Source organism: Balaenoptera musculus, chromosome 7, assembly GCF_009873245.2.
Source record: "Balaenoptera musculus isolate JJ_BM4_2016_0621 chromosome 7, mBalMus1.pri.v3, whole genome shotgun sequence".
NCBI lineage: Eukaryota > Metazoa > Chordata > Mammalia > Artiodactyla > Balaenopteridae > Balaenoptera > Balaenoptera musculus.
The window spans coordinates 55392602-55411613 of record NC_045791.1 but is presented as its reverse complement, the minus strand read 5'-3'; the positions used below and the strand labels follow the sequence as shown (position 1 = coordinate 55411613).

General features: G+C 38.9%; 1 protein-coding gene across 2 annotated transcripts in view; it reads left to right on the top strand.

Annotated features, from left to right (window-relative positions):
- The first annotated feature begins 1307 nt into the window (after positions 1 to 1307).
- Positions 1308 to 19012, top strand: part of GPR155 (G protein-coupled receptor 155) — a 43004-nt gene continuing 25299 nt past the window's right edge. The window contains exons 1-5 of one of the 2 annotated variants that reach the window (XM_036858760.1): positions 1308 to 1507; positions 5770 to 6266; positions 14143 to 14542; positions 16682 to 16847; positions 17748 to 17903. In XM_036858760.1, the coding sequence (XP_036714655.1) occupies positions 5801 to 6266; positions 14143 to 14542; positions 16682 to 16847; positions 17748 to 17903 (1188 nt within the window). In that variant the 5' untranslated portion in view covers positions 1308 to 1507; positions 5770 to 5800. The remainder of the gene's footprint in view (positions 1508 to 5769; positions 6267 to 14142; positions 14543 to 16681; positions 16848 to 17747; positions 17904 to 19012) is intronic. The other variant, XM_036858762.1, reaches the window with a different exon arrangement.

Below are 19012 nucleotides of genomic sequence, written 5' to 3'. Positions count from 1 at the left end.
ATAGGTCCAAACTCTAAGGCTAACCTACGGAACTTCCTAGAGGTTCACCCTAACTTACCTTTCCAGGCCTACCTTCCAGTATTCCGCTAAAAGTTAAAGCTGAATAAATATTTATTTAATTGAATTAATCTCCATACTTTCTAAACACAAATTCTTTTAGCTTTGAGGTATAACCAGGAGATTAAAAAAAAAAAGCAGCCAGGTTCAAGGGAAACAGGGAAGCTGTTAAAAGTTAGGAAGATAGGGCTTCCCTGGTGGCGCAGTGGTTGAGAATCCGCCTGCCAATGCAGGGGACACGGGTTCGACACGGGTTCGAGCCCTGGTCTGGGAAGATCCCACGTGCCGCGGAGCGGCTGGGCCCGTGAGCCACAATTGCTGAGCCTGCGCGTCTGGAGCCTGTGCTCCGCAACAAGAGAGGCCGCGATAGTGAGAGGCCCGCGCACCGCGATGAAGAGTGGCCCCCGCTTGCCACAACTGGAGAAAGCCCTCGCACAGAAACGAAGACCCAACACAGCCATAAATAAAATAAATTAAAAAAAAAAAAAAAAAAAGATGGCTAGCAGGACATCAGAGCCGTTTAAAAAAAAAAAAAAAGTTAGGAAGATAGAGAACAAGGGTGAAGTGAGGAGAAGAGTAGCAGAATTCATGACTTTTCTATATGTTCAGTTCCTGCTCTACAGTTTTCCACCAATACAGTTTCCACTCAGTACACTGAGGGGATATGGATGTCGTTCCCCCGACAATAGAAACACAAGCAGTCAGGGACTGGGTGCTTATTCTAAACCAAGCACAGGGCTAAAGCTTTACAGACATTTTAGTCTCTGATTTAGGAAGGTCAAGGTCACACTGCCTTGAGAAAGGTGAAAGGCAGGAGTCTGACCCACGATTAAAGACCTTGCTTTAAACTGTGGTATAAAAACGAGCAGGCTAATCAAGAGAGGACTTGGCCGACCACACGAGTCTGGGGTTAGGCGTAAAGACAAGAGGCTTCTGCACCTGAATTTACGGAGAGGAAAACGAAACGGCAAAGCGCCCACGGCAGCCGCCATTTTGCGGGAGCCGAGCGGCCGGAAGTCCCGCCGCCTGCGTCTAGCGGCTGGGAAGCTCGCAGCCTGCGGCGGAGGCTGGGGTACCGGAGGACCTTAGGCCTCCGCGTCTCAGCGGTCGGGGACGGAGCCAGAGGGCAGGGCCGGGGCCGCGCGGCGTAGTCTCGCGGCGGGAGGCGGAGCCTGAAGGCGGGGCCTTGGACGGCGCGGCTCTGTGGGTCCCCCGGCCGGGGGCGGGGCCTGGAGGCGGGGCGGCGGCGCAGGGAGGAGCTGACCCGGTCCCAGCTTACGAGCGCCTCACTTTCTCGGAATGTGAATGAGCTGCTATAGCCGGCCGCTGGCAGCCGGCAGCTCTCGGCTAGGAGGGCTGGGGTGGGAGGTGACGGTGATTTCCTCCCTGCTTAACCCACCTCGAACATCGACTCCCTTCTCCCGCGGCCCCGGGGATGCGGCTGTAGCAGGTGAGATGGGCCCCAGGGACGCCGACCTGCGCGGTCCCGGCTCGGCTTTGCGGGCCCCTGGTGACCCCGCTCTCGCCCCTCGAGTCTGAGCAGGTGGGCAGCGCCCAAGCCCGCAATCCGCTGCCTGCGCCTGCCCGCCTCTGCCCCGCAGCGCCCGCCTTTAGGACGTGCGGGGCCACCCGGGAAGACTTATGTAGGGGAAGGGGCGGCTTGTCCCCTTTGGTGACAGAGCTGCCATCCCTCAGTTTGAGGAGCACATCATTTACGTGCGTCCACCCTACCATTCTCAGACTCTTCCCTTTATTCCGGGGGTTGGCCTCAGTGAATGCCATCCTGGGAGCTTCTGCCCAGGTACCTGGAGCGTTGCACCAAATTTTCTCCCTTACCCCTTTTTGGAGCATTTCACTTACCATGCTTTGTGACTGCCATGCCCTGGGGAAGCTGAGCGACCAACTTTGTATCCCAGGCACAGAACCCAGGCTGCCTTTACACTTCCACTGCTGGCTGCCCAGGCATTGGGTGGCAGCTGTTCTTTAGGCGGCCTATTTGGTTACGGATTCTCTACATCCTTATCTTAGAGGGCCAAAGTCTGTCCCTGCCGACAAGAGAAGAGGCAGTGCTCAGCACTCCCTCCCCACTCTGGGTCTTTAGGGAAGACGTTTGGTCCCCTGCAAGTAGGTGGGAGTGGGTGGATGGTGTGACTGCTGGTGTTGAAGGGTGCTTGAATAGGACCACACTGTATTATGCTTTTCCCACCGGAGAAAGGTTACTGGGTGTTTGAGAAATAGCTTAAGAGTTTAAAGCTTTCTCTTTGAAACCCGTCAGAACCCTCCTCCCCATTTTCACTTAATAGCAGTTGTTTACAATGTTAGTGGTTCCTCCATGTTATCTAAACCAAGTATGAGTGGCCAGAAGTGGCTGGTGTATAGCATTTCTCTGCTCCCGACCCAGTGAGTGGTCTTTTACTGTGACAAGCCAACTTTTTTGTTCTTTAACAAGCCTTGTTTTTAATGAGATGAAAAGACTGGATGCTATTTTTTTTTAAACTTCCATTGCTGTGGCTCCTGTTTATTTTAAAAGAATGCTTTAAGAAGTATATCCTCGGGGCTTCTCTGGTGGCGCAGTGGTTAAGAATCCGCCTGCCAATGCAGGGGACACGGGTTTAAGCCCTGGTCCGGGAAGATCCACATGCCGCGGAGCAACTAAACCCGCGTGCCACAACTACTGAGCCTGCGCTCTAGAGCCCAAGAGCCACAACTACTGAAGCCCGTGTGCCTAGAGCCCCTGCCCCTCAACAAGGGAAGCCAGCGCAAGGAGAAGCCCGCGCACCGCAACGAAGAGTAGCCCCCGCTCGCCGCAACCAGAGAAAGCCCGTGCGCAGCAACGAAGACCCAACGTAGCCTAAAATAAATAAATTTATTTTTTAAAAAAAGTATATTCTCTTCCTGTTGGAAAAAAATTTCAGAAGAGATAAAACTTTGTAAGTCCTTTTTGGTTATTTTGACTGCCCCTCAATTAGCAGATATTGCTTCTATAATATCAAGGAACATTAAAAGAAACTTCATGGGAAGGGGAAGATTACTTCCCAAAGTTTTTCTCTTAATTTTTGACTACCTGAAAGTTAAACCTGGGCCTTGCTACAGCTATTTGACCATCACCTTGAGGGAAATAAAGAGCTCTCCCTTCCCTGCTAACAACTAAGATCAAACTAAATTAAATTGAACTCCTCTTAGTTGTTTGGTATAAAATGAAAACTGATAACCTTACAACCCATCCCATCCCTCTGTTTTAGTTGGAGGCTCTTTAATACCAAGTATGTTTGAAGAACTGCATAGAACAATGAATTATATTTAATTTACTACCATTCTTCTTCTTATTAGGACACACAACTCCTAATGGCAATTGCTACCATTTCTTGAAGGCCTACTTTGTGATAAGCTGTGTATAAAAGCTCCAGTCCTCACAACAGCCCTCTAAGGAGGTTTTTACTCTCATTTTACAGTTGAAGAAGCTATGGTGCAGAGAGGCTGAGTTACCCGAAGAGCTGATGAGTGATAGGCCCCAAATTGGGTTCAGGCCATTTGACTCTTTTCACTGAACAACTGCAAGTTTAGTTAAACTGTTGGTTTAAAAATTATTGGAATACATTGATATGCAAGTGTGGTACAAATAAGGGGTAGGGAGCAGTGTAAGTTATAATGCTCCAGGAAAAGAAATATAGGGAACTTTTTAAAAAACAGAAGACTGGAGTAGTTTATCACCTTAATCTTTAGCACTGCCTTTTCAAGTCCACATCTCTCAGGGGCTCCAAATGTTTAACACCTTTGTTCACTTGTTTACCAGCTCATTACTTTAATTATGGGTACCTGTACCAATCAGTAGCTTTCCCAGGATATAATTTGATGCTTATTTGGTAAACTTCAAGTATGTGAGTATTACAGGTTTTGTGTATATTGACCACTCCTATCTAATCCTAGTAGGAAAATATTTGTCCTGATCCAGATTAAATGTAATGTTTTAAAACGGTTCAGTTTATACCAGGGTAGCACAGAGAAAATGATCTCATCCACACCCCCAGTTGTATCAGTTATTGGTCTTTGGCCTGCCATCTGAGTCCTTAATGTGATGTGGGTGTTTGAGAACTTAACCTGGGCATTATACATTTCAGGAAGCATAAGCTTTTTTACTTTCTACCTTATATAAGGCTACTTTAGATGGTTAACCCAGAATAATCACTTAGGAATTGGCAATTGTCACTATGTTAGTTTCAAGTTACTAATAAAACTGGTTAGTTGCAGAGTTGTTCAAACCTAATGTTCATTGTGTCCCTGGCAGCAAGAGGAAAGTCTGGTAAGTATTGTCATATTAACATAAAGTTTTCCTTGCTTCATTTTCTGAACATCTTTAGAACATTTTACAAGACATTTTGTGTTCTTTAACATTTTATGAACAGCTTTGGAACATTTCAGAACACATTTTGTGGTCTTGGTGAAAAACTTAGAATACTTAACATTCAGGAAAAAACAAAAAAACAAAATTCTGTCCATGAAGTAGATAGTTCCTAAGAAAGAACATTGATCCACTAAAGGGTGAAAGGTTTATTTAAGAGCAGGTGATTATTTTAGTCTCCTAAATCTCCTGTGTGCTCCAGGCATGGTGCTAGGCATTAGGGACACAAAAGTGAGCAGAAACATGCATAGTCCCTGCTTCTATGGCACTTAAAGTCTAGTGAAGGAGACAGACATAAATCACATAGTCACTCTAATACATAGTATAATTATAAACTGAGAAGAGTGGCCTAAAGTTAAGGAACATGATTCTATTTGAGAAAGACTCCTGGCCTGGCTATGGTGTTAGAGGAGCCTTACCTGATACAACGACTCCTGAATTGATTTGGATATGATTCGGAGGATGGGTAGTTGTTATGTGGGTGGGCAGGGAAGAGAATATTTTAGTGTGAACTGCATGGGCAAAGCCCCTGTGGCACAAAGGACTATGGGGAATTCAAGACAGCCAATATGTCTGGCTGGTATAAAAGGAACTAAGAGTAGGTTGGTGGGATGCCATCATTTTTTCTTTCATTCTCTCTCTTATATGCCACCAGAAGTTATATTTAACTTTTGTTAAGTGATTTATTTGTGCCATATGTGTTTGTAAGGACTTGATATTGAATAATATCAAGTTCCTATGAGGTAGGTACTATTATTGCCGTTTCACAGATGAGGAAAATGAGGTACAGAAAAGTAAGTTACTGGTTCAAAGTTGATCAGTGATATTCTATTATACTCTTCTTCCTATCCTATATTCAAGTCCTTCCGCAGGCTGGAAAGGACCTTCCTGTCCATTGTGACTCTTTGATGTAGCCCTGAGAACTTCTGAAATTTCTGGAAAATTTGGCTGCAGGTGGACATTCAGCAGACTCTGTGGGCCCCATGCTCTCATCCACTAGGCAGAGCTTGACTGTGGAGCACTGGAGAGGACCACAGGGCATCATTACAGCTGTAAAATCTGTGGATCTTATTTTTCTCATATCTGATACTGAACATAGGACAGCAACATAAATATTTTGAGCTGACCCACCTTTGAGAGTCAAGAGGTTGTTGTTAGCAGACACTTCCACCCATTTTATTTTTCATTGTATTTTTCTCTGATGGTAGTTGAAAAAAGTTTGTATATTTAATAAATCTATGTTTGCCAGTATATCCTTTAAACTAGAATTCTTCTCATTGATTTCACACTGAATCTTTCTTCTTTCTTTCCAGAGATCTGGTTGGAGTTGGAGGGTGAAAGAAAATGAATTCTTTTTCTGATATACCTGCCAAGAACTTGACCATTGCAGTCAATATGACCAAGACTTTGTCCTCACCAGTAACACATGGATTTAATTCCACTAATGACCCACCTTCAATGTCAATAACAAGGCTTTTTCCAGCCTTACTAGAATGCTTTGGCATAGTCCTTTGTGGCTACATAGCAGGAAGGGCCAATGTTATAACATCAACACAGGCAAAAGGACTGGGAAATTTTGTCTCCAGGTTTGCACTTCCAGCTTTATTATTCAAAAACATGGTTGTACTTAATTTTTCCAATGTGGACTGGTCTTTTCTATATAGTATCTTAATTGCCAAAGCTTCTGTATTTTTCATTGTATGTGTATTAACCTTATTGGTTGCCAGTCCCGATAGTCGATTTAGCAAAGCTGGACTATTCCCTATTTTTGCTACACAAAGTAACGACTTTGCATTGGGATATCCTATAGGTAAGTTACTTTTTATTTTTTAAGTTTTAAAATATTTCAGGTCTTTTAGAAGGTAACAAAATGTAAGGCTTTAATTTGAATCTTTTAACTAAGCATTTGTTAGTGATTTATACTTATATCTAAGAAATCTTTCATATTTTTTTCTTAAATATGTCTTAAGTTAGATGAATTATATTTTTTCAGAGTTTGAGGCACCTTCAAACATCTACCTGAAATAAATGGTCATATCCAAATAAACTTTGTGAGTCATCTTTCTAATAATATTTTTTTTCTTCTCAATAATCACATATGAAAGAAATATAATTTCCAGAAGAGATCAGATTCTGATTTAAATTATGTAAAAAGCATAGGCATACACCTGTTGAAAAACTGTCATTATTAAATGTTAGCAGTGGAAATTTATGAGTGACTTTTTCCCTTCCTTATTTTTCTTTCCATCTAGAGTGTATATTATTTTACATTAATGCTTGTTATTGAGTTTTTTATTCAAAATATCAGTGTACTTTGGTCGAAGTTAATTTCTTGTTTAAGGACAAAATGAGGACTTTTTTTTACCTTTCCAACTTTTCCTTCTTTAACTTTCCAACTCTTTAAACAGCTTAATTTTATGTTTCTATGTGTATATGTTTTCCTGATGAAATAGTAAACATACTAGTTGGGGATGTTGAGATATCTTAGAAACATATTCTATTTTCCAGAACTCTCTGCCACCAAGAAAATGTATACTTAGTAACTACTTTTTTTTTAATGTTTTTTTATTGTGGTAAAAGTCACATAATATAAAACATACTATTTTAACCATACTTAAGTGTACAGTTCAGTGGCACTAAGTACAACTCTCACCATCATCCATCTCCCAAATTTTTCACCTACCTAAACTGAAACTCTGTCCCCTTTAAACACTAACTCCCCATTCCCCCTCCCTACTGCCCCCCAAGCCCCCGGCCCCTGGCATCTACCAATGTACTTTCTATGAATTTTTAATATTTTTAAAGTTTATGTTTTGCTTTGATCATGTATCATAATGTAGGGAACTGAATATTATGGATATGGTCATTCATTTATTACTTCATTCATTCATAGGAACCTGTTAGTACCAGTGACTGTGCTAGCTGCTGTGAATACACTTGTGAACAAAGTTCTTGTACATACTGAATTTACATTTTAATGGGAAAATAAAATAAAAACAAAAATAATATCAGGTAATGACAAGGGCCATAAAAACAAAGTAGTGTTATTTTACAAGGAGGTGGCATTTGAGGTGGGGAGCAGGGTCAGTGAAGGCCTCTCTGGTGATATATCTTCTGAGCAGAGACTGAATGAAACTTAATGAAATGGACAATTGAAATCTGCCATTAACTTTCAAATTTCTTATCTTTTAACAACCCACCCCCCCCCCCAAAAAAATTATTACACCTCTGGCACCAAAAGGATTCTAGTGGACTATACTTTTCATCATTCTCTTCCTCCATATTGCTTACCAGAAATAGAGATACACACTTAAGAAATTATATAACTATGAATAAAGTAGGAGGTTTATGAGAGAGGAAAAACCAGGCTCTTAGATAACTGAGCTGTGAATAGTCAGAAACTAGATAGGTGTTCCTTTAAGGTTAATCAATTTTAAAATTAAAGGATGAGCCAAGCATTTAAATAAAGACTTTGGAAATAAAAGAACAAGGAGTTAATGTGTTGTCCCTCTCTTCAGGAGCATTAATAATGTACATTTGTCAAGGTATTGATGGTATAAGGACCTTAGAAGTGGCTAAGTATCATAGTGTTAAATATTTAATAAATAGTGCTATATCTTAATTTAGACATGAACTGTAAGTTTCATGCTGTCATAGAGTAGTAAGCCCATAACTAAATAGAACTAACATTTGTAACTTTATAAGAGTATTTTCTTATATACTTATCTCATTTGAGGTAGGGCAGATATTATTATCCTCATTTTCAAATAAGAAGGCAGACTTACAGAGATTTAATTGTCTTACCCCAGGTCACACAGCTAACAGGTGACTGAGACCCAAACCTAGATTTAAATCCTGGGCATTCTCTTATGCCACACAGTTATATAACATGCCCATTTGATCATCAGAAGACCCAGCTAGCCCTTATAATACATTATTTTCAGAGAGAATCAAAGTTTTTCATAATCTTTACATTATTCAAAAAAATTCATAAAATGAGTAGCAGTGGAAAAAGACCTATTAGATGAGTTTATCCATTCTCATATTAAGGCAGAATCTCCAAATAAAAAATATAGTCAGCCATTTTCATTGCTGCTTTTCTCATGTCCCACATTAAATCAATGAATCTGGTAATAATCATGTTCCCAGCAGTGTGCTAGCCCAGTTCCCCTGATGATTATGCTTGCAGATTTTGAGTTGTAATTGTTTGTTTGTTTTTAAATCACAGATAATGTAAGAGCTCTTGTGACATTAGGTTGTAGACAATAACTTTACCAGAAACCAACAGTATACACAGAAGTGCTTTTTCATATAACTGCAGATTGGAAGCTGTGGTACAGAACTAGGGCCATGTATCTGCTCCAATGAGATTATTTATTACTGCTGTTCATAGCCATCTGCCTTCTGGCTATGCTCAGGGTGAACAGAGAAGACTATCTCTAGAGAGAAGATCATTCTTTCTGTTTGTTATGTGGCCTCTCCCAAGAATTCCTACTCTCTAGTTCACAGATAAGCATGGTAGCTTAAAGGAAATGTCCTTTTTACGACTGCATTTGTTCTACAACATTGGTCCAATTTACAGGTGACTCAGAAGAGAGATAAGTTAGTGATTAAAGAAGGACAGTCGTGTTTACTTTTTCTCTATAGTATAATTATAATGGTCTATGAAATTGCATTAAAATGATTTATCTATACTCAAGTGACATAATACTACACTGCATTATTGCAGACTAAAAAAATAAGCTTGCTATTTTTAAAAACAATTCTTTTCAGAGGTACTTTAAGAAATCCGCGTATGAGAAGAAACCAAGACTCTACTGAGGTGAAATGTGGACTTTAGCAAATCAGAATGGCTCCCTGCCTCTGTCATTAAAAGATACAGTAGGGCATAGTTAAGTGCTATAATTCATTCTTAAACAATGCTGATAGCATAAGCACCCTGACTAATCATAATTATGCTCTAGTGCTTGAGCTGTAAACAGAAAGGAAATGAAGCATTTAACTATATGCCATTAAATAATAGAATGATCTTGTCTGGGTCTTTGTGTTATTTGCTAGGGATTGAAACCCTGCAGTAATCAAAATAGGAGCCACAGTGGGTGGCTAATTTTGTCTCTTAGTTCTTCAAAGCTATATAATAATTCCTCAGAGTGGGATTCTCCCCTCCCCCCAAGAGCCTTATTTATAAGTATTAATTACAACTTAATAGTTGATATAATGATTATAAATCTAATTTGTTAATATGGGTCACTGCTTTCAATTATTTTTCAGATTTGAAAAACTACACTCAGATTGATAACAAAAGAATAGTGCTGCGGGGGAGGGAGGGTGGTGGGATGAATTGGGGGATTGGGATTGACATATATACACTAATATGTATAAAATAGATAACTAATAAGAACCTGCTGTATAAAAAATACATAAATAAAATTAAATTTAAAAAATAGTGCTGCCTATTTATAGATAAAGATGGAATGTTAAGTAATTATGCAAATGAATGGCGGAATGAACTGAAATTCCCATACTGAACCCTATTCTAGTAATTAAACAAGTATTTATTCCCAATTTTTTGCTTTCCCACTAGACTATACTTCTTTTGCCTTTGTATACCTGTTCAACTGACTTAAAATACCCCAATAGTAGTCTGCTTTATAAATATTCAGAAGATGAAAAAAGAAAAAAAATTGGATATAAAAAGAAATGGGTTCATGGATAACAATTAGTTATAAATTGCTATGTTACAAAACACATTTTTAGTCTGTCTGAAACCTTTGACATTCATTGATGTGTTAATTCCATTCAGCAAGTATTTTCAGATTTTGCTTAGCACTCAGCTGGGACTGGGGGTTATAAAATGATACCTTAAAGGAACTTAGAATTTGTTGAGATGGCACTGATATGAAACAAAGTACCAGAGCCATCCAGGGAAGGAGAGATCCGTGATGTAGACTGAAGACTTGGTGGAAGAAGTGGTACCTGAGACAGGCCTTAAATAGTAGGCAAGATTTGGATAAGAAAGGAGAGGTTTCAAGAAGTTGGGGGATGATGAAGTTGGGGAATGATAACCGGCATGTAGAACTAGAAATTATGAACCTGGTGTTTATCCAGCGTTACAGTGATATAAACTGGCTGATAGAGGCTTTGCACTAAGTTATAGTGAGAGGTGAGCTGGATAAATAAGGAACAAATTGTGGAGACTACATTGTGAATGTCAAAAGAAAGATTTTATATGTGGTCTTGTGGGCAGGGAGAGCTGTGGGAAAATCTTAATTTTTGAAAGCTAAGATTTAGGTGATATTGTTGGTAGCAAGTAAAATGGATAAAGGGGATGGTCAAGAAAAACCAGAAGAATATACATTGGTAAACAGAGTAGGTAACCCACTTTTGAGATTTTTGACTAGTGGGAGTAGCAGGAATCAAAATTCCAAGTAGGAATCAAATACAAAAGATCATGCAAAAGAAGAAAGGACTTGGTGATTGGCTAGGCCTAACTATAGACTTTTGTTCAAATTTGCATTGAGCATTTAAAACAATCTGAAGTCCATTATGTAATGGTGATTTAGTGCTACTGTACCAGGAAAGTACATTTCTGGTAAAAAGGCATTAACTTAAGAAGGTTTGTGTGCTGTAAGTTGTCAAAGGAAATACCTTATGCATTTTATTTTGGCTACTTGGGAAAATTCTTAGGCTCAGATTGAAAACACAAGGCTTTTCTAAAATATACTCTCTATTTTAAAAATTGAGGGGTAGGTATAGACACCTTTCTCTTTGAGCTAAAATATCTAGTCAGAAGAAGTGTAGCTAACTAGAAATAGTTATCAAAAGTGCTGCTTTATTTTGTTTTACTTAAAGGATGAAACCTTATGAAACATGAAAGAGAACCACTGAGTTACAGAGCTATATATCTAATTTGGAAATCAGTGGAAAGAATTTGTGAAATTTTATGTAATCAAATATATTTTGTTTAACATTTCAAAGATATTAGAGACCTCTGTATGTGCTTAGTTGAAAAAAGGGAGTTGAATCTTATAAAAAGTAGCTTTTAGCTAATGAGAACAAGGTATTCTAAAGGTTATATAATCTAGTTACATAACTAACGGGACATGTGCTTGACATTAACTGAACTTATGTATCCTGAGTAAGCAAACAAATATATTTTCCTACCTGTGTCACTTTATCTTAATGTAAATTGAGAAACCTAATCTTTTACATTTTTTCACATGATTGCCTCTCTTGTGAAGCAAGTGATTGTGAGTGATTGTGGCTGTTCTTATTTTATCTGTCTTTCTCAACTTGAAATCATTTATGAATCAGGCTTTGCATATATTAGGTTGAATAATTTCAGAATTCATTGCCAGAAATGTGCCTTGAGACCAATTTGATGCTGCAAGGCTCTAAGTTAACCTGATCAAGCCAAGACCAGGCCACCAACCCTCACATGAACCAAGAAACTGCTAGAAGTCTGATCCAACCCATCTCCTTCCAAGGAGCCTCATCTCATGCAATGGTTAGGTTCTAAAGTCATCATATACAGTTGAACCTTTGAAAAATCCCTCAAATCACCCACAAGATGCAGCACACGTACTTTGTGTATATTGTACCATTTCTCATAAGTCTAATAGCGAGATTCTTTTGCAAGCGTTGCTCTTCTTCAATGAACAAGTAATTAGTTTGCACTTGGGAACATGTTTTATGAAAACGAAAAATGAAGCCTTTGTTTTCCTAAGAAAGTGTAGTTGAATTTGCATTAAATGTGCATTGACATGACTTTACCGTATTCCCCTCCCAAACATTTCTCAGATCCACCTTTCCATCTCCAATTCTTCAGCATCTTCACTGGTCTTCCTTCCTGAAGACATTCATTCCTCCCCAGTGGAGGCTGCTCATTTTCTCATCGCCTGCATACCATGTGAGCAGTGGGTAGGCGGGATTGGCGTCCTCATAGCCACTGTGTACCACTGCTAGGCCGTTATTCTCTCTCTTCTGTAAAAACTGCTTCTTTGAGGTTCCTGCTGCCTGGCTAAACTGCTCATCCTTGTTGCTGCCACCTGCTGACCTCACTCTCGTCATTCCTCCTCATTCATTGAAGACTAATATCTGGCCCACTGTCATCTTCTCTACTCCCAAGTTTTGCTTGTTATCTTGTTTAACTTTAGCATCCATGTGAACTACCCACCAAATTCTCTGCTCTCTCAGTTCCTTGACCTCCTCACCTCCAATGATGTTTTCCTGTACTCCACTTCCGCCACCAACTCCCATGGCCACATCCTGGACCCAGTCATCTGGGAAATATTAAATCCAATAGCTCACTATCTGACTTACTGTGAACTCCTAAACTTCCAGCTACACCTACTTCTTGAACTTCCCAGGGACCTCCAGTCTCTAACTGCTCTGCTATCTATCTGTTAGCCATCTCCCATCTTCATTTCTTTTCCTATATAGCTTGGACTCCATCGCCTCAGTGCTCATTTTTTTAAAAAACATTTTAAAAGTAAATGTATTTATTTAATTTTATTTATTTTTGGCTGTGTTGGGTCTTTGTTGCTGCACGCGGGCTTTCTCCAGTTGCTGCAGGCGGGGTCTTCTCTTCGTTGCAATGCACGGGCTTCTTATTGCAGTGGCCTATCTTGTGGAGCATGGGCTCTAGGTGCACGGGCTTCAGTAGTTGTGGCACACGGGCTCGGTAGTTGTGGCTCACGGGCTCTAGAGCGCAGGCTCAGTAGTTGTGGCGCATGGGCTTAGTTGCTCCGCGGCATGTAGGATCTTCCCAGACCAGGGCTCGAACCTGTGTCCCCTGCATTGGCAGGCGGATTCTCAACCACTGTGCCAGCAGGGAAGTCCCTCAGTGCTCATTTTTTAGTCTGTTATCTCCTCCTCTCTCCTGCGTTCTCTGTGCTCTGATTTCTGCCTCACCACTACAATGAAACGTCCCTCTCAAGAGAACCAACAACCACCTTGTTGCTATGACTACTTAAACATTTTGTTAGTAGATTTTTAGTTTGAATTGTTTTAAGAATTCTAGGGCTTCCCTGGTGTCGCAGTGGTTAAGAATCTGCCTGCCAATGCAGGGCACAAGGGTTCGAGCCCTGGTGTGGGAGGATCCCACATGCCGCGGAGCAGCTGGGCCCGTGAGCCACAACTACTGAGCCTGCGCATCTGGAGCCTGTGCTCCACAAAAAGAGAGGCCGCGGTAGAGAGAGGCCCGCGCACCGCGATGAAGAGTGGCCCCCGCTTGCCACAGCTGGAGAAAGCCCTCACACAGAAACGAAGACCCAACACAGCCATAAATAAATAAATTAATTAATTTTAAAAAAAAAGAAAAAGACTGGAGAATAAATGTACCTTTATAAAAAAAAGAAAAAAAAAGAATTCTACAATTCTGCCCCTTTACTGAGACTAGTCTTAGCCTCTAAATAGTAACAATTAGTGGGTTTTACTAAAAATACTTTTTAAAAGTTGATTATCATTTTATAAGCTAAATGTCATTTAATATAGTGGGTTTTTTTTCCTTTTCAGCTTTATTACTAAAACATACTTTTCCAAAACTAGGGTAATGAGGTCATTCTACACTATTTAGGTTAATTTACAATATGTTATAATTAAGCATGGAAAACATTATATTCATAATTTATTAATATATTTCTGTGGTAACCATTTAAAAATCAATTTTAATTTGTATTTTGCAGTTGAAGCTTTATATCAAACGACGTACCCAGAGTATCTCCAGTACATTTACTTAGTGGCGCCAATATCTCTTATGATGTTAAACCCTATAGGGTTTATCTTCTGTGAAATCCAGAGATGGAAAGACACTCAAAATGCCTCTCAAAACAAAGTGAAAATTGTGGGACTTGGACTTCTGCGTGTGTTACAGAACCCAATAGTATTTATGGTTTTCATTGGCATTGCTTTCAATTTTATTCTTGATCAAAAGGTGCCCGTATATATGGAAAATTTTCTTGATGGACTTGCAAATTCTTTTTCTGGATCAGCTCTATTTTATCTTGGTCTCACAATGGTAGGAAAAATAAAGAAACTGAAGAAGTCAGCATTTGTTGTACTTATTCTTCTCATCACAGCTAAACTGTAAGTTTCACTTATTTAACTTGGGGATTGTACTTTGTGAAAGCCTTATTTAGCCCGTTCGTTGGGATATGTCTCTGTTTTCTCCATTAAATAGTTTGATAGTAGTAATCCCTCCTAATTGAGTAGTTACAATTTAAAGGAAAATGTGATGTTGGTATATGGTGGAAAGTCATTTCCGTGTAGGTTACTCTTTCCATTTTACTGTCAGAGGATAAAGACTATTGGTTTCCCTTCAGCTTTTACATAATTTTACTTAATATCTTCCAGTGTCCTAGTTTGATCATATTTTTAAAGGAATTTTGCAGGATTTCTGAGTTTTCTAAATTTATTAAAATCCTATTGGCCATGATGAAAACAATAATTTTGAATATAAACTTCTATTTCATGAATTTGAGGGAAATATTCTAAAATTCTGAGGGTGGCTGAATATAGGTAAGTCAATAGGAATGATTATTAATCATCTGATCCTGGCCTGTAAATGAAAAGTTCTTGGCTCCTTAGTTGATAGTTCCTTCAGCCTCCTTAGCCCTTTAGCCGTGGAGTTATACTTCCTGGTAAAGGTGACATAATTTTACTACAAGATTATCCCAAGGCACTTGGGGCATATTTAAATATTGAATTTAGCTCTTGTATAGACAATTAAATTCATGAGACCAGTGCAATATGAAATAGTATCTATATTTTCAAAATAATGAAAATGAATATAAATTCTGAAGATTATTTATAGTGGTGTTATGCTCTTGGAAATAAAGTATTATTTAGTTTTTTTGTTTAATTTTTGGCTGCACTGCATGGCATGCAGAATCTTAGTTCCCCGACCAGGGATTGAACCCACGCCCCCTGCAGTGGAAGCGTGGAGTCTTAACCACTGGACCACCAGGGAAGTCCCTTATTTAGTTTTTCACAGCAATGAATATGGTTCTAACAATAATAGTAATACCAACCGTTACTTATAAGTATTTAAATATTCTCATTTTTAAAATCTTTTTTCTGGTTCTTTGATCCCTATTATATAATTTATTCTTCTTCTTCTTTTAATTAAAAAAAAACACATAAGAGTAGTTCTTTTTTTTTTTAAAAAAACACTTTTTTATTATTTATTTATTTATTTATTTATTTATTTATTGGCTGTGTTGGGTCTTCGTTTCTGTGCGAAGGCTTTCTCTAGTTGTGGCAAGCGGGGGCCGCTCTCTTCATCGCGGTGCGCGGGTCTCTCACTATCGCGGCCTCTCTTGTTGCGGAGCACAGGCTCCAGTCGCGCAGGCTCAGTAGTTGTGGCTCACGGGCCTAGTTGCTCCGCGGCATGTGGGATCTTCCCAGACCAGGGCTAGAACCCGTGTGCCCTGCATTGGCAGGCAGATTCTCAACCACTGCGCCACCAGGGAAGCCCAAGAGTAGTTCTTTACTCCATCCGAGAGCATCTCTGTAGGTGCTGCTGTGACAATATTAACCTTGGTTTTGTTTTTTCTAAAGGAAACCTCCATTAACTTGCTACTGTTGATATGGTCTTTCTATGGAATCCTGGAGGATTTGTTTAATAATTAACTCTTCACCAGATCTGGATTTCGTTAGTTTTTTGCTCTACCTCAGTTATTTCAGTTCCCTTTGCTAAACCTTTTTTCTTTATTAAGATTAAGAGCTAATTGTAAAATACCTGTTTCTCCACTGGTTTTTGAAATCTAACTGAGTAGCATTGTTATCATTACCTGAACCATTTAAACCTCTAATCATAATAAAGGTCCACTTTTTTTTTTTTTTCCCAAGAATGAGTTTAGTAATTTTCTTGAAAAAGTTTACTCAGGTTGTCAGTCTTCTTTTTTTCTTTTAACATTTCAATGAACTAATAGGGAAAGCAAGAAACAGCAGTTATAATTGCAATTTTTACAGATTTTTTTGCAAGAAAATTATTCATAGAACCAAAAAATTAGGTTTTTTCCTCCTAATTCCTGATGTTTGAAGTATTTCTAGAATATTGTTTTACTTTAAGTAGCTCCAAGTTGAATTTTTTATTCTTTCAATAAAATGATACCTTCTGGGCAGGAGAAGAATAACCTAATGCCAAGTTCACTAGAGCAATTTACTATTTGGGGACCAGCATACTTTGATACCAAGCAAATGATGCCTTTCTTGTTTCTTCAGCCTGGTGCTGCCACTTCTGTGCCGAGAAATGGTGGAACTCTTGGACAAGGGCAACAGTGTAGTGAACCATACAAGTGTATCGAATTATGCATTTTTGTATGGTGTCTTTCCTGTAGCACCAGGAGTGGCTATCTTTGCAACACAGTTCAACATGGAAGTAGAGATTGTATGTATATATTACTTTCTAAGTTTGATTGTTTGGTTAGTAGAAAAATGAATTTTTAAAACACAGAGATCTACATTCTTTTATGAGAATTTGATATCTGTAAATTGCCTCATTATAAATAAAGAGACATTATGTAACATCATGTAACAAGAGAGTTATTTAATCTGGGGTCTTTATTCAGCCATGACTTTTTTCATTAGTCTTTTTTAGTTTCAAGTATTTTAATGCTGTAATTTTAGTTAAGCCTAAAGGTTATTTACAGAAGGGTAACTTTCGAAATTTGAGGGGAAAAAATCTGTTTTATTCATTGATAATCCAACCACCAGATGCAAAATACCACATAATCAACTGCAATATATAGCTAAATCAGTTAACATCAATTAGTGTCTAAGCATACTATATATGTTATCTACAGCATTAGAGCAGATGGTTTTGAAATATAACATGAAGGAACTAAATTATTGACCAAAGGTTAGTTCCATTATTTAATCGGTAGAATGTTTGCATGGTAATTTTTTCTCATTTTGGAATTGCTTTTATTGCCCTATATTTTATGAAATAGTATGGAAGGAAACTGGTCATCGGTTTAAGTAGATCATTAATATGGTTTCTTTCTAGAATCTAGGAGATAAACATCAGACGTGGGATTTCTAGCATTGTTACATGCAAATATAAATTGAGCATAGACTGGAAGAGAGGCCAAGGGAACTTAACTGTGTTTTCTTTTAAGAACTCTAAGAAAAGGGGAATATGATATTAGATAACATGCTGGATTCTGTGATGTCTCTTTACTGACTCCTGCTTTTATTTTAGAATGCCTTAGTGCGCTGTGGCTAAAGTTCATGGGAATTGTTTAAGTGAGTCTGTGACTCTTCCTCAATTTGACTTCATTTTTTGCAGATAACCTCAGGAATGGTAATAAGCACATTTGTGTCTGCGCCAATCATGTACGTCTCTGCCTGGTTACTGACTTTTCCCACCATGGACCCGAAGCCATTGGCATATGCCATCCAGAATGTTAGTTTTGATATAAGTATTATCAGTCTTGTCTCCTTGGTAAGTATGTTTCAGTGTAAAAATGAATGAGAATCACAGAATGAATTTGAGAATAGCTTGGTAACAGAAAGTTAGGGAGTAAAAATCTAATTTCTTATGCAATACAGAAAGCTGAAGCCTACCCATAAAATATAGTATCAGCCTCCTGAGTTTTGTCTTTCCAGTTGGGAGTTAGAGTTGTATAACAGACAAGGCATGAGATTTAGTCAGACCTGGATTTGACTCCTGGCCCTATGACAAACTAGCTGTTATTTCTCTGTGGAGTTACCTAAGCCTCTCTAAGCTTCAATTTTCTCAACTATAAAATACAGATAATAATTTTACCTATTTCCATGGTTTAAGGATTACATGAGACAATATATGTAAAAGGCATTCTGAAAATGGTGAATTGCTATATAAATACTAGCTATTGTAGAATCATCTTGTTGGAAGGGATCTTTGGGATTAAGACCAAATACCCATTTAATGTTAATGAAACTTTTGGATATATCTAGCTCAAATTAAATACTTATACACTTGGCAACTAGAGTATCTTGTAGATTGAGTTGCCTGTTGAATTCAAACAGTATTCTGGCTGAAAATAAAAAGACAACTTTTGCTGTTAAAGGAAAGGAGATAAGGATGAATACGTATACTGGCAACAAATAAATGTGTGATTAATGTAATTTTTAAGAAATTTTGCTTCTGTTACATTTTCTTAAAAATGATGCCTGTTGATAAGAGGGCAGTTTCGTAGGGGGAGAGACAATATAAATTTTGATTGACAATGAGGTGAGAAGAAAGAAGGAAATCAAACCAGCATACGTAGCTGACTACCGTGTATCCTTTTAAATATAAAGAATGCAGGAAAATTAATCTTAAGGTGGATGACATGTGTTGTTTGAAGTAAGACAGCCTGGAATTTAGATAGCTCACGAGCCAATGTGGTGGAATTAAAAAGGGAAAATTCAAGATAGGGCAGTATAACTGCGTCTCCCACTAAAGCTCCTTTTCTGAAGAGTTGGCTGTGAGCCTATGTCCCACCCCAGCCACCAAAGGTAGGGATAGTTGGAAAGTGGCCCTCCCTGTTCAAGGAATAGTTCTTAAAGACTGTCATTTTGGGAGTTAAT